General features: G+C 41.1%; 1 protein-coding gene across 8 annotated transcripts in view; it reads right to left on the reverse strand.

Moving 5' to 3' along the window:
- The window catches only part of Stard9 (StAR related lipid transfer domain containing 9), a 117,565-nt gene that overhangs the window by 67,410 nt on the left and 34,909 nt on the right, over positions 1–15,246 (reverse strand). For all 8 annotated transcript variants that reach the window (XR_780389.3, XM_010624791.3, XM_010624793.2 and 5 more), the window contains 4 exons: positions 7,293–7,409; positions 6,168–6,200; positions 6,020–6,081; positions 5,371–5,483 (listed from right to left, as the gene is read on the reverse strand). Coding sequence is in view for 7 of the 8 variants with exons in the window: in XM_010624791.3 (XP_010623093.1) it covers positions 5,371–5,483; positions 6,020–6,081; positions 6,168–6,200; positions 7,293–7,409 (325 nt within the window). In the remaining variant the exon portion in view is untranslated. The remainder of the gene's footprint in view (positions 1–5,370; positions 5,484–6,019; positions 6,082–6,167; positions 6,201–7,292; positions 7,410–15,246) is intronic.

Here is a 15,246-nt window from a genome sequence, read left to right on the forward strand (position 1 = left end):
TTTTTTTTTTTTTTTTTTTTTTGAGGCCAGGTTTCGCTTTAGTTGCCGGTGTTACGATTATGAAGGAGACTATTACTGTTTGCAGGATAAATAAGGTAAGGTAGTCAGAGAAACAGAATTATCATGTCAGAAATTTACTCTCAAATGGTTCAGGCAAAGAGTTCTTTATGCACTTGCAACTTTAATTTCTTTCAAAATTTAAAAATTAAAAGCTCTTAGAAAACTAAAAGAAAGAGTGAAATTTTTTAACCAGCTAAGGCAATGCTAGTTGAAGCTGGTCCTCTAACTTCTAATCAAAATTTTTAACAGTAAAATCAATTTTTCTTTTTTTTTTTTAACCAGGGATCGAACTCCAGACCTTGCACTTGTGAGGCAGGCAGCAGAACCACTGAGCTAAATCCTCTGCCCTAAAATCTATTTTAATAAAATAATTTTATCTGTGAATCTAGTAAAGACAAATTTAGGCTTGAAATTAAGGTGTTTTGGTTGTTTTTTAGTAACTCATTTTATAAAGTACACTGCAGACTGAAATTAAAAAAAAAAAAGAAAAACTGGTCTGCTCTTGGGCTAGGGAGGTGGCTCAGTGGTATAGTGCTTGCCTAGCATGCACAAACCCATGGGTTTGATCTCCAATGCTGCTGCTGCTGACAATGATGACCACAATAGTAAGTAACAACCACACCCTTCACCACAGTTTGAGAGGCATGTGATAAAGTATTCATGTAAAATGACCTTTTGGCTACCTAGCATGGACAAGATCCTGGGTTCAATCCCCAGCACTACAAAAACAAAAAACAAAAAACAAAAAAAAACTACTGCAATTTTTTTTAAAAGGTTAAGACAGGGTCTCACTATGTAGTTCAGGCTGGTCTTGAAGTCACTAAGCAGCCCAGGTTGGCCTCAAACTGGCAGTGATCCCTCTTGCCTGAGCCTCCCAAGTGCTGGGATTACAGGTATGCGCCACCATGCCTGGCTGCACATTTCACGCTTATGGCAAAATGGTATAGCTTTCTCCTGGGTACAACACATTAAAGCTCTTGTGTTTTATATTTCTCATGGTGCTCTGAATAGTCCAGGTACCAAGGAGGCAACTCGATAAAGTCCTGAAGAATTGGTTTCAAACCAAAACCACTTTCCACTTTGGAGTCACAGTCACAAAATCCATGAGTCTGAAAGATAGCTAGACAATATATACATATGAATAGTGAGAGAGAATACTCTAAAAAATAAAAAGTTTGCTGCCATGTCCCCAGAGGGTAGTAACAGGAATCACACTTCAGGGTGACTACTTAGGGGCCTACTTTCCAAGGCTGATTCTGCACCAGTGAACTCATGGCTCCTTCACTAAGAAATGTGCATCTGTATTTCCTGTGGTGTGGTAAACTCCAGACTGCCTTTAAGAAACCTGTAACCCAAAGGACTCAAGACTATTTTACTACTTTAGAACTTACTTCCTGCTCAACACTTTCCCACCAACGGACCATGGAGGTGTCAAAGAGCTCTAGCTCTGCATTGTAAACCCTGACTTTAACCATGAGCCCATCACCACTTTCAGGTATGCAACTCAGGTAGTACGACCCTCACCTTGTACAAACTCATGTTCTCTGGGGTACAGGTGCTATGTTGACTAAAGAACCTATCTATGAACCTAGTTTTCCAGCCAAGTTCTCTATTTACAACATTCTATATATCCCTACTTTCCAGGCAAGCTTCCCAGTTACAGTCCTGTTGCAACATTGGTGTGACTCTGGGAATGTCCTCAGACTCTTCCAGATTTAACTTCATCTTCTTTACAATGAGGACATTTGGACTGTGTCTGAGGTCTCTTGTGGTTACAAACACACATGCGCGCATGCGCGCGCACACACAGAAGTCATACTAAAATGAGAAGTTGAGCCAGATATGGTGGTATACACCTGTAAACCAGCACTCTGTAAGGCTGAGGCAAAAGGATTTACAAATTTGAGCCCAGCCTAGGAAATTTAGGAACTTAGATCATCTCAAAATTTAATAAAAAGAGACTGAGAGCTGGGCATGGTGGCACACACCTATAATCCCAGCACTGAAGAGGCCAAGGCAGAAGGACTGCCCCAAGTTTGGGGTCAGCCTGGGCTACACAGCATGTTCAAGGCCAGTTTGAACTACACAGTAAGATCCTGGAAAGAAAGAAAAAGAGAGTCAGAGTCAGAGTCAGAGAGTCAGAGAGAGTGAGAGAGAGGCAGATGGCGAGATGGAGGGAGAGGGTGGGAATGAAGCTCAGTGCAAAGTCCCTGGGTTCAATCCTCAATAATGAAAAAAAATTTTTTAAAAATATATATACAGTTGTAGCTGGACATGGTAGCACAAACCTGTAATCCCAGCTAAATTCCAGTAAACTGAGGCAGGAAGATTACAAGTTCAATGCCAACTTGGGCAACTTAGTAAGACTCTGTCTCAAAATAAAAAATGGCTGGGGATGTAGCTCAGTGGTAGAGCACTTGCCTAGCATGCACTGAGGCTCTGGATTCCATCCTCATCACCAGCCAAAAAAAGAATAAATTGTGACTTGAGCCAGGGATTTAGCTCAGTGGCACCACACTGCCTTGCAAGCACAAGGTTCTGAGTTCAATCTCCAGTACGGGGGCGGGGGGGATAAACTGTGACATTACAGCATCAATTCACGATCTGACTTGAAAGTCTCGCTTTACGTGAAAGCGATATCTACAGAGTTTTACAAAGGAAATTCACATTGGCTCCTAGAAAAGAAAATTATATTTTTTTTATGTTTTCCAGCTACCATTTTTTTTCTCCCAGTATCAGGAAACAAAATCAGGACCTTGTGCTTGCCAGGTAGGCACAGTATCACTCCCCAGCTCCCATTTATGATGTAACACTTGGGAAAAGGTGAGAGAAAATCAGGGACTGCCACCCCACCGGGTCACCTATTAGCTACGCCTGATCAGAAGAGACCACCTCATGATCTTTCATGTCTCTCTCCTTGTCGTGATTTAAATTAGCATACTGCTGTGAGAACAGGAACACAGCATTTGTTACTCCTTATAAATGGCATGAAAGGGTAAAAGCTTCCTTCACAAAAGATCAAACTGTTTCAACTTACTGTATTTCCCTGAAAATAAGACCTAACCAGAAAATAAACCCTAGCATGCTTGTTATATAAGCCCTACCCCCAAAATAAGCTCTAGTTAAGACCATCAACCAGGCACTTTTAGTACGTACATTGCAACACATCATAGGTGCACTGAATTATAAAATAATATATAAATATAAAAATATTGACACTAATAATTTAAATAGTATTAAAACATTATAATTATAATTAAAATGAATTATAATTAAGTATTTGCAAAGTCCCAAGCAAGTGCCTTTTTTTTTTTAATTGAGTTTATTGGTACATTTTAGGGATACAGTACAGTTACATTCATTGTTAGGATCTTGTACCTCTATATGACAGGTCTTGGTTCTCATTTTTTCCCCTTGTCCCTGCCCTCCCTTCACCTCTCCTCCCCTCCCCATTTACCACCACTTTATTTCCATCTTTTCATTTTCTCACATTTTTTCTTTTCCCTTATTTACCCTTCCCCTACCCATCCCACCTTCCCTACACCTTTAGACCTTTTCTTCCCATTTCACAATATGCCTTTGAACAAGAGGTAAACACCTGTGTAACAGATGAACTGGAGAATTATTGCCTAGCGACCAACTAGGGTACAGACACAACACAAGAACAGTGTGCACACTTGATAATGAATGGACATGGTTGTGTCTAATATGAATCTTCACAATTCAGTTCGTCCTGTGTTGTAATGGATATACATAGATGCACTTGTGTGAAACAAAGAAATGTTTTTGGAATTTTGGTGCCTGTAATTTTTCATCACTTTTGTGAGGACCATCATGCTTTTTTCTTTTCTTTTTTTTCTTTTTTTTTGGTACTAGAGATCAAACTCAGGACCTTGAGGACCTTGCACTTGCAAGGCAGGCTTGGTGTTACTGAGCTAAATCCCCAGCCTGAGGAGCATCATTCTTTTTCTTTTTTGCACCATTGAGCTAAATCCTGCCTGGACCATCATTCCTTTTTTTTTGGTATTGGAGACTGAACTCAGGACCTTGCACTTGCAAGACAGGTAGCGGCACCACTGAGCTAAATCCCTGGCCCATCATTCTTAACGATCATCATTTTTGTTGTCACTCCTGTCTCCTAACACTTAACTCTTCAATTAATACTTGCTCTTAAGGGAACTCTGTGAAGCCCAGCGTGCAAGAAGTCATGACTTGGATGCAGAATTCATGGGATAAAATCACTGACAGCTGTGTTGTCACTGCACTAGGAGCAGGCTACATGGACAGGAAGTGCTCATTTAAGGAGGGCTGTATTGCTGGACATGAGAGAGTGGAACCAGTAGCTCTATAGGAAAAGGAGTTGCAAGAAATTCAGACTGATTTGGGTTTGGAGAGTTATGACCATGTTCCAGAAGATGACATACCTGTATCTGAATAAACACAGATTTTTGTATATGAATAAATATATGAATGTCAATTGTAAGGTATATGAAAAATAAGACATCCCCTGAAACTAAGCCCTATTGCATCTTTTGGAGAAAAAATTAATGAGACCCAATTTTATTTTCAGGGAAGGCCAGGGATTTAGCTCAGTGGCATCATGCCAGCCTTGCAAGCCCAAGGTCCTGAGTTCAATTCCTAGTACCAAAAAAAAAAAAATTTTTTTTTCAGGAAAATGTGGAAATAGCAGGATCCAACTTAATGAAGTAAGACAGATGGAACCAAACATCACCACTTACTGAAGAAGCACACTGACAGAGCCTGACCTTGGTCCCTCATTTCCCCATCTCTCCCACCCTACTGACCATGACCACACGTGGGAGAAAAAGTACCCGGAAAGGAGACAGGCTGACCTGAGAACCATGCCAGGCCTGCCAGACATAGCACCTGCAGAGCCAACCAGCTCCAGACTGCCTTCCCACATTTTGGCCACACTGGCCGCCCTGTCCCCTCACTGTGCCACTCCACACAGGACTGGTTCTCTCATGGCCATTAGCTCTCAACACCCCCTCCTCAGAGAAGCTTTCCTTACACCATGCAGGTGGGGCACCTATACCTTTCAAGGTCCCTTTCCATCACTCTATCTACTTAGACTTTTTATTAAGTTGTATCACAACTTCCAATTAAGCATCTGGCTTCTGAGCTGAAGCTTGCCTGTGAGAGCAGAATCGTATCTTTTCTTTACAGCGCTCAGTACGGTGGCTGGCAGATGGTAAGAATTCATACACATGTGTGGAATGCACTGGGGAACATGAACAGAGCTTTCCAGGCCCCACTTTGGTCTTAGACTTCCAGCACACAGCAGCTCACCTTGTACATAGGGCCCCATCTCTGGATGCTCCCTGACCCGCAAGGTATAGGACTTTTTTTTATCAGACTGCTTCAACAGATCCCGTACTCGTTCATTATAGATTTCCAGGAAACTAGAGATGAAGAGAGAAAGGCAACACAATTAAAAATTTTAGAAAGAAAGAAAAATACTAAGCTAAAAACCAGAAGGTTCTAGGTTTGTTTTTAAATCAGCCTTCTTCTGCCATGCCCTTCTGTCATGTTGGCTCTGCCTTGCCACAGGTCTAAAAGCAATGGAGCCAGCAGACCATGGATTGAAACCTCTGACATCAGGAGCTACAATAAATCTTTCCTCCTCTAATTTGATTTTCTCAGATATTCGATCACAGCAACAAAAAGCTGAATAACACAGAAAATAAAGGAAAGGGATGAGAGACAGGACAAGCAGGTAAGCAGGGCCACAGAAAGAACTGCTTGTTCACAGAGAGGGAATTTTCCTATAATCCAAGAACCTAAGATGTTTCTCATCTTCCTGTTATGCAAGAGTTGTCTGCTGTGCCTTTTCTCCAACCTTCTGGTGACTTTGGAAGAAGAAAGGACAGCCGAACATGCTGAAATTCAGAAAAGAAATAGGGAACATTTCAAGTCCTGGAGCTTGATGGGTTCTTACCTCACTTTGATCCTACAGGAGGAAGGTAATGAGGCACAGTCTTCCTCTCTGATGAAGAGACCCTGCAAAAATGAAAGGAGTGGGATCTCACTGAAGGGAGTAGACAAAGGAGATCTACTTTAGAAAATCCAGTCAAGAATGTCTATACCTCACATATCCGTGGTGTTAGCCCAAGAGAGGCCTAGAGAACAGAAGAAAAGAAAGCATTATGGTTTACTCTGGGCAATGTCCCCTGACCCAATATCCTGGAAGCCCCCTCAGGATGAAGGATGGGTCTCTGGCTCCTTACTAGGCTTTCTACATTAGGAAGCTTCACTGAAGTGTACAGAGACTTAGGTGGCCATGCTATCAAGAGACACTTGAGAGAGGAAAGCACCAATGAGAGGCAAATTATCACCCTAAGACAGAGGGTAGAAAAGCTAGCAAAACTAAATGTGTGCCTTCATGCAGTGAAGATGACATTCTTCTTGAATAAACCCACTTTACTACTGTGGTCCCCAAGATCCCTACCACTTATCCCTAAACACTAGAGGACTAGAGGACATGGGGGTTGCAAAATATACATCTAGAGAGAAGTGGCTTCTTTCTCCATTTTATATCCAGATAAAAGGAAACCTCTCATTAAATCCTACCTACTTTGACAGCTCCCAGCCCCCAGTTAATTCCCCTTCTTCCTTCCAACATATAGATCTGACACACATAGATAATGAACTGGGCCAAATAATCCATCTATACCCAGCCTCAGTCAGCACTATTAAGTTCAGGTTAAGAAGTCTCAAGTGAGGAGCCAGGGATTTAGCTCATTGGTACTGCACTTGCCATGCAAGCGCAAGGTCCTGAGTTCAATTCCTGATACCAAGTTAATAAATAAATAGAGGTCTTGGGCCGGGGATTTAGTTCAGTGATTCTGCCACCTGCCTCAGATTCCCCAGTACCAATAAATAAATAAATAAACAAACAAATAAATAGAAGTCTCAAGTGATTAACTTGAAAATAATATAACAAATTCAGTCAGATTGACAAGGGAGTCCTTGTCAAAGAGACCTATAAAATTCTAAGGTTCTTCAGAGTCTAATAAAAAAGGAACTATTCAAAGTTTACCTTGTAATTACAGTTGTGAAAAGCTCATTTTATGTAAGGAAGAGGGCTCTATTCAGATCTTGCTAAAGTTGACTGACTGTAGAAATCACAATGTGTCACATTGGCAAGGACAATACAAACTTTCGGCTCACAATGGCATTACGGAGCAGCACATGACAGGACTAAGACTCACCGGGGTCCCAAGCATAGTATGTGTCTTCCCAGATCCTGTCTGTCCATAGGCAAAGAGGCAAACGTTGTAGCCTTTGGCAGCCCCAGATAGTACTTCAGTCCCCAAACCCTGGAACACCTGTGACAACAAGAGCAGAGAGAGTGCCAATGGTTCTTCCCACTGAAAATTTAGAATTTTTTAATCTATAAAACTATAAAATATTTCAAATACATATACTATAAATTCCCATTATTGCATAAAAACCAATTCAGTTTTAGAAAAAGATAAAGAAAAAAAATATTTTTTAGTACCAGGGATCGAGCTGAGGACCTTGTGCTTATGAGGCAGACAGCAGCCCTTCATATATTTTTTAAAGCATTAATTCTATGCCAGGCATAATACCAGATATTAAAGATATAAAAACTGTAAGATCTCTAGTCTTAACACAAAGAATCTAGGAAAAGGACAAAGACATGTGGAAAAAACAATTATTTGTCTCTCTCTCACAACAGAAAATGTTTTAATATGGTTAAATGGATAAAGTTGCCACGAAACACTGCATGGTAACATGCAAATTCAAGGCCTCAAAATACCACATTAAGGATCAATTAACCAGAAGATGGAGAAGATTTTCACTGTAGGCCCATTATCTGTATGTTCCCTTCTCAGATGTTCCCTAACATCCAGCTGGTACTGCTGGTCACTTACCTCTGTAGTAGCTAGGTTTTATAGGAAAAAAAATCAGAAACAGCCAACAGTCCTGGTGTGGAAATTTCTATATTTTCTGTACTTCATGAAAGTCCTGTTTAACTCTGATAAGCAGACCTCGGTCTCAGAAAAAACCAGCCAGCTTCTAAGGAAGGCATAGCTTCCTAGCTCAACCAATCTTCAGCAAAATGCATGTTGACACCTGCACATGTCCATAGCTGGTACAGTAGATATTTGCCCTTTGTATGGCTATGGTCCACCATCCAAATACTCTTCCCATCTGGGGAGAATCTTTGGTTGTGTCAGTCTTGGTGGCAAGAAAGGCTAAATACAGAAGCCAAGCAGGCCAGATACTTTGCTTTCTAGCAGCTAAAACACTAGCACATAAAATGAGGCCCTCTGACTATGCCAGTGTTCCCACTTGAATTTTGTTTTCCTTTTTCCTAGGGCCTGAACTCAGAGCCTTGTGCATGCTAGATAAGCACACTACCACTGAGCTACAGCCTCAGTACACTGAACTTTGAAAGACACAAATATAAAGCAACAGTTGATAGATTCTCCAAGAGTCCAACAGTGGCAGAAGCATCAAGTGTGGTGCTCAAATCAGACCATCCATGCTGTGCTCCCTGTGCTTGGGTTCTCATACTTTTCTCAATTCTCGACTTTCCTTTCAATTCTGTGAATCATCTGGTATGGTTATAAATTGTAGTATGGTTCTAACATTGCATGACTAGGCTGTATGATCTTGGGCAATGCTATGGCTTACATCAAATGTCCCCCCAAAGATTCATATGCCTATAAGCAGGACTTTGGGGAGTGACTATATCATGGGAGTATAAATGCTACATTAAGTTTAGTAATTGTTTATATAGTTCTGAGAACGGTTGGTACCAATCAGCAGGCTTGCAACCTGGATGCAATAAAAAGAGAAAGGAGGAGGAAGGCCCTATTTCCTGCCTGCCACACCATAAACTTTTTCTCCTCTGCATTTCCTCCCTTAACTTGTGGGTGTCAAGTATTTTGTCCAACCAACAACAAAGTAACTGAGTCAGATTTTGGTACTAGAGAAGTAGGGTCATTGTGACACTAACTGGCCATGTGGTTTCAAAGCTTTTGGAACTGGCTTGAGGGAAGAGTTTGGAGGATTTGGAGATGTCAGCTAAAGAAGCAGACCGTAGAATGCTGCAAGCCAAACTTTATGAGAGATTCTGGTCAGAGCTCAGAAGACTACAATGCTGACAGAAATGAAGCTCCAAGCTCCAGAGATTTCAGTTTGGAACAAGGACTCCACTGGCAGCTAGACTCCAGGCTATTTGTCTTATGCTGTGGCAGAAAATTTGTCTACATTCATACCCTGAGACTTTGTGGGAGACTGAGATTAAGGGCAGTGGACTAATCTGGTGGAATAAATTTCAAGGCACTCTAAAGTTGAGGCAGTGGCACGGCTACTGTTGGTGGCTTTCAGCCAGATCTATGTTGAGAATCAAGACCAAAGGACCAAGCAGAATGATTTAGTTTTGAGTTCGGCCAGAAAGGAAGTTATGGTAAAGTTGGGGCCAGCAAAGATGGATCAGATGAGAAGGTGGTTTTAGAAACTTGCTGAGGCTTGAATTCACAGCATTCAGCAATCCAGGCACTCAACCCCTACAACCAAAAGAGAAGAAAGCCTGGTTACTGCTCTAGCTGGCAGCAAACCTTGATAGTATCCACATGGTGCTCATTTTAGGCACATGCAGAATGCAAGAGTTATTATGGGGTTAGAACTGCTTCCACCCAGGTATCAGAAGAAGGCCTGGGAGGACCATGTGTGAAGTTGAGTATGAAGCCAAAGGTGCACTGGAGATCCCCTAAGTTTGGAGAAGCCAGGAATGTGATCATCTGAGGAAAACTGCAAGGGAGCAAAGCCAGCCCGAGAGAGAAGCCATGGGAGCTACAACAACCTGCACGGCCATAGGGGCGGAGCCACCTGAGCACTTTGGAGTTCACATCTTCACCACAGATTGTCCCAGGCACTGGACATAGAACTACGGGATTTAATGTGTGCCTCACTGGATTTTGGTCTTGCTTTGGTCCTATTTCTTTCTATCCGCCTATTCATACCTTTTGGAATGGGAATGTTTAGCTGGTGCCACAGTATGTTGGAAGTGTTTAACTTTCTTTTTATTTGTACAGGGCTCACAGCTAAAAGGTTCCCTTAAAACTCAGAGGAGACATGCGTCTTGGACTTTTCAACAATGCTGAAACTGTTAGGGACTTTAGCAACTGTTAGACTAAATGCCTTATGCATAAAAGGATGCATGAGTCTATTGGTGGCCAGGAGAAATGTGGCTTGTGTCTAGATGTCCCCTCAAAGCCTCATGTGCTCATAGGTGGAATTTTTGGGAGTAATTGGATCATGGGTGTGATGCTGGATTAGTACACTGATTAGGTTAGCAATTCTGGTTGTGGAGGATGGACTTACTAAAGAGGGAAGACTCACCCTGGGTGTGGGTGGCACCAAGCAATAGGCTTTCAGCCAGGATGGAATAGAAAAGGAAAACAGAAAGAAGTCTCCCAGCTTCGTGCCTGCAATATCATGAGCTGATTCTCCACTGCCATGCACTTCTGCCATACTGCCCTGCTTTGGAGCCAGCCAACTACAGATAGAAACCTCTACACACTGTGAGCTAAAATAAACCTCTCCTTGGGCTGGAGATGTGGCTCAGTGGTTCCACCACGTGCTTTGCAAGCGCAAGGGATCAAGTTCGATCCCCGACACCAAAAAACAAACAAACAAAAACTCTCCTTTAACTTGTAGGTGTTGGATATTTTGTCCCAGCAACCAGTAAATATCTAAGACTGTAAATTACTTTAGTTTTGTTTTAGTCTCTCTAGCTCTGTGTCTATATTACAAAAACTGATACGAATTTAAGTGAGGTCATACACAAAACTAGGGATAGCAGCTGGGGATTTAGCTCAGTGGCACCATACCTGCCTTGGAAGTGCAAGATTCTCAGTTCAATCCCCAGTACCAGGAAGAAAAACAAAAACAAAAGCCTAGGGACAACAGGGACAGAGGAATAGCACTCAAAGTCAAGACTATATTACCTGTTCTGTGTTTTAGCTCCTTAGCCAGTGAGATATTTGTTTTGTTTAGTGCTTCCCACATTCAGGCATAGGGCCAAAGATAACCCAGGGTGCAGTGTATGACTTGGGCCTTGAACAATTCCCACTTCCTTCCCCAAACTCCTTTGTAGTCCTCTCTGTTCACTATTCATGCATTAGCAAAGCCGAAAATTGGGCAAGATTATTTGCCTCCTGACATCTGGCTGGGAGAAATTTCCACAGTTTGAAGGAGGGGTATATTTCTCTACATCAGATCACTTGAGTTGGCTGCAATCCATTTACTGTTGAAACTCCACTCTTCTTTCTAGTGTCCCAGTGGGAGGTGAGAACAGAGGTGCAGACAAAGAAAGGCCACACCTAGATCTAAATATTATTTCTTCCCACAATTCATGCACAGCTGAGCAGAGGAAAAACTGTGAGAAAAGCACAATGTTACCTTGTCCCTGTCTTTATGCAAATTCAAATAATTGCCTAGAAGTTTTATGAAACCATCTTTGAAGATACCATTTTCTCTCAACAGTAAAAGATTTCAATAGGCAAAACCACTAGGCTCCAAACTTGGGATTGTTGGAAACTGTTAAGATACAGCTACCATGCTTCAAGATCTATAGTAATTAAAAAAAGATAAAAACCTGTGGGACTTAGCTCATTATAAGTTCTTGAAAAGCCTGCCTTAGATATGGGCCAGAGAAGAACCTGCCTTAGATATGGGCCAGAGAAGACTATGTTCCACTTCCCATCATGATAATGTAGTGAAGCAGATAACCACTCATTGTGAACACCAAATGTAACCCGAAGCCTAAAATAAGTCACTCAATAGCAATCTGAAGCTACAGGGCCAAATTCAGGAGAGATAGACTGTCTGACTTTTTTTTGAAGTGCAAGTAGGAGAAGGTTGTTAGATTATATATAATAGAGCACTTCCCATATGATTCCTATTCCTTGGTATATATCCAAGGAATTAAAAACGTGTAAACAAAAACTTGCACATGATGTTTATAGCAGCTTTATTCACAATCTCCAAAACTTGAAAGCAACCAGTATGTCTTTCAATAGGTGACTGAGTCATAATATGTGGTACATCCAATCAATAGGCTATCATTCCACACTAAAACGGAATGAGCTTCAAGGCATGAAGAGAAGACATGAAAGAATCACAAGTACATGTTACCAAAAATGAGTTTGAAAAAACAATATATTCTAACTAAATATTGTGAAAAGTTTAAAACTATAGAGATAATAAAAAGGTCAGTGGTTGCTGTCAGGGGTAAAGGGGAAGGAGGATCATGCAGAGCACAGGGCACTTTTAGAGCAGGTAAATTGTTCTGTATACTCTAACAGCAGATACATGCCATTATACACTTGTCAAAACCTACAGAACATCCAACACCATGTGTGAATCCAAAGGTAAATAAGGACATCAGATGGAAATGATGTGTTAATGTAACTTCACAAACGGTAATAAACATTCAATGCAGGTGCAAGGTAGTGTTAGTGGGGGAGGCTCTACATGAGGAGGGCATACATGGAACCTCTACATACTTTCTGCTTAATTTTGCTATGAATCTAAAACTTCTCTAAAAGTAGCATTTTTTTTTTTTTTTAAAGTCACTTGGGCAAGGTGACACACACCTGTAATCCCAGCACTTGGGAAGCTGAGGCAGGAAAATTTCTGTGAGTTCAAGGCCAGCGTGAGCTACATACCGAGTTCAAGGTCAGTATGAATTACACAAGACCCTGTCTCAAAACACAAGTCTCTGTTATTCTTGAATCTGTTAAGTAAGATTCACCGAAATTGCCTCCCTATTTATGAATATTCTTCCCTTTAATTTTCTAAGACCAATTAGAAATATGTGAAGCAATTTTTTAGAATTTGCAATACACAATGACTACATTCATTGTGGCAAGTTGGTACATGTACATAACACATCTCAATTCTTTATACCTCCCATTTCCCTCCTCCCTCTCCCCGCTTCTCTTGATCCCCTTCCCATCTGCAAAAGATTTCTGTTTCCTATTATCTTTTACTTTACTCTTTGAATTGTTTATACTTTGAATTTTTTCATATAAAAGAAGCCATACAGGCCAGGTGTGGTGGTGCAAGCCTATAATCCCAGCACTCGGGAGGCTGAGGCAGGAGGACTGCTGTGAGTTCGAGACCAGCCTGGGCTACACAGTGAGTTCCAGGTCAGTCTCAACTACATAGTGAGATGCTGTCTCAAAAAACCAAAAAAAAAAAAAAAAAGAGCCATACAGTATCTAAGCTTGTGTGTCTGATGTATTTCACTTAACATTATGGTCTTGAGGTGCATCCATTTTCCTACAAGTATGAACCATAACCAGAAGCTAATAAAATCATGGGAAAAAGTCAAAATTATTTATTCAATCAGTATGTGTAATGCCTACAAAAGCAAAATACTATGATTGGCCCTGATCTTGCTGTTCAAAGTGAATTGTTAGGATTAGTTTACACAATGTATCATCATTAGAAAGAATTTGTGTTCTAGTCAAAGCTAAGATTTTAGATCCATATACCAAATAAAATTTACTAAGAAATTATTGTGTGGTTTTTGTTATTTTGCTTATTTGCAAAACTTGGGAAAGAACCTAGGGATCTACATTCCTAGTCCCTTTGATTTTATTTTTTAAATTTTGAGACAAAATCTTGCTAAACTGCCTGGGCTGGCCTTGAATTTTTAATCCTCCTGCCTGAGCCTCCAAGTAGCTGGGATTATACTATCATTACACTATCATGCCTGGCAATTATTTTGTATTAAGCTCTTTTACCACCTTAAACATTAACTCAATTATTTTTTTACTAATTTTATTGGTACATTTAAGGTACACAGTATAATGACAATCATTGGAAATTTGCACCTTTACATAATCATCTTGGTTCTTATTTTTTCCCCCATTCCCCTGCCCTCCCTAACTACAAAGACTTTGTTTCCATTTTTTCTTTTTCTCATATTAATTCCATTCTTTTCCCCTACCCCTAAACATTAACTCATTTAATACATCTGAAGAGTTAGTATTATTATTCTCTGACTTTTTCATAAGAAAACCGAAGTGACACAAAGCTCTTGTTCTCAGCCATGGTTATGTTCCATGGCTAACAACCCTTCAGCAAAGCTGTCAGGAAAGCCAAGTCTTCTCTTTTGAACTCAAACATTTAATTTTTTCTTTTAAGGTTCCATTTCTTCCTATTGTTTCATTTTAAACTGGACAAACCTTTACTACGCATCCCTCTCAGTAGCTGTGGTAGATTAATGGTCCACTTGTACTGCCCAGCTGAACAGAATCAGAGTGGTCTGGGCCTGGAAGATCCACCTGAGGACTCTTACCAATAGCATAAAAAGAGAACTAGAGGAGATGATTGGGGTTTGATTTTCTAGGAGAAGCTTGCTGTTTACCTGATGCAAACTTGGCTGTTCTCTTTGGAGGAGGAGCTTGGATCCTCACTATGGCTGGGGATGGCTGCTGTTCTCATCAGGGGAGCTCTGATCTTCAACATGAGCATCACTTCCTGGTTCCAGGGTGGATCCCTCATCCTGGCGGCAAAATCCTTCATCTCACTGGTGTAGGTTTTCTAGCTTCCACTACTGGCCTTTGGGCCTTCTGGGTGCAGATCCTCAATACAGACAAACATGAGTCACTGCCGTGGGCTCTAGGCCACTGGCTGGACTCGTGGAGCACATTGCCTTGGACTCTAAGCCTTTAGCTGGATTTGTGTGGATCCAGGCCCTTGGCTGGATTCTTTAGGCCTCTAGTGTGTGGCTAATCTCCCGCACTACCCTATATTTAACTTTTTGGGTAAATACTATAAAATAATCCTATAAATTATGTGTCCCGTATGAAATGTATTCCCTGACTACAAGAGTATTTCTAAGTAACAATTGACTAATGCACTGAATGCCTGTTGGCCAAGAATGATAAAATCTAATCCTGTTGCCAGTCATCCCCCACCCCCCTCCTTGCACTGAGGATTGAATCCAGCACTGAGCTACAGCCCCAGCCCTTTGTAAACAAAATTTTTTTTTTATTTTGAGACAGGGTCATGTTAAATCACTAAATTGCCCAGATTCATCTTAAATTGGGATTCTCCTGCCTCAGGCTCCTAGGGCACTTGGATGACAGGCGTGAGCCACCACACCCAGTTCTA

This window comes from Fukomys damarensis, unplaced genomic scaffold, assembly GCF_012274545.1.
Source record: "Fukomys damarensis isolate Sample0158 unplaced genomic scaffold, DMR_v1.0_HiC HiC_scaffold_17, whole genome shotgun sequence".
Taxonomy (NCBI): domain Eukaryota; kingdom Metazoa; phylum Chordata; class Mammalia; order Rodentia; family Bathyergidae; genus Fukomys; species Fukomys damarensis.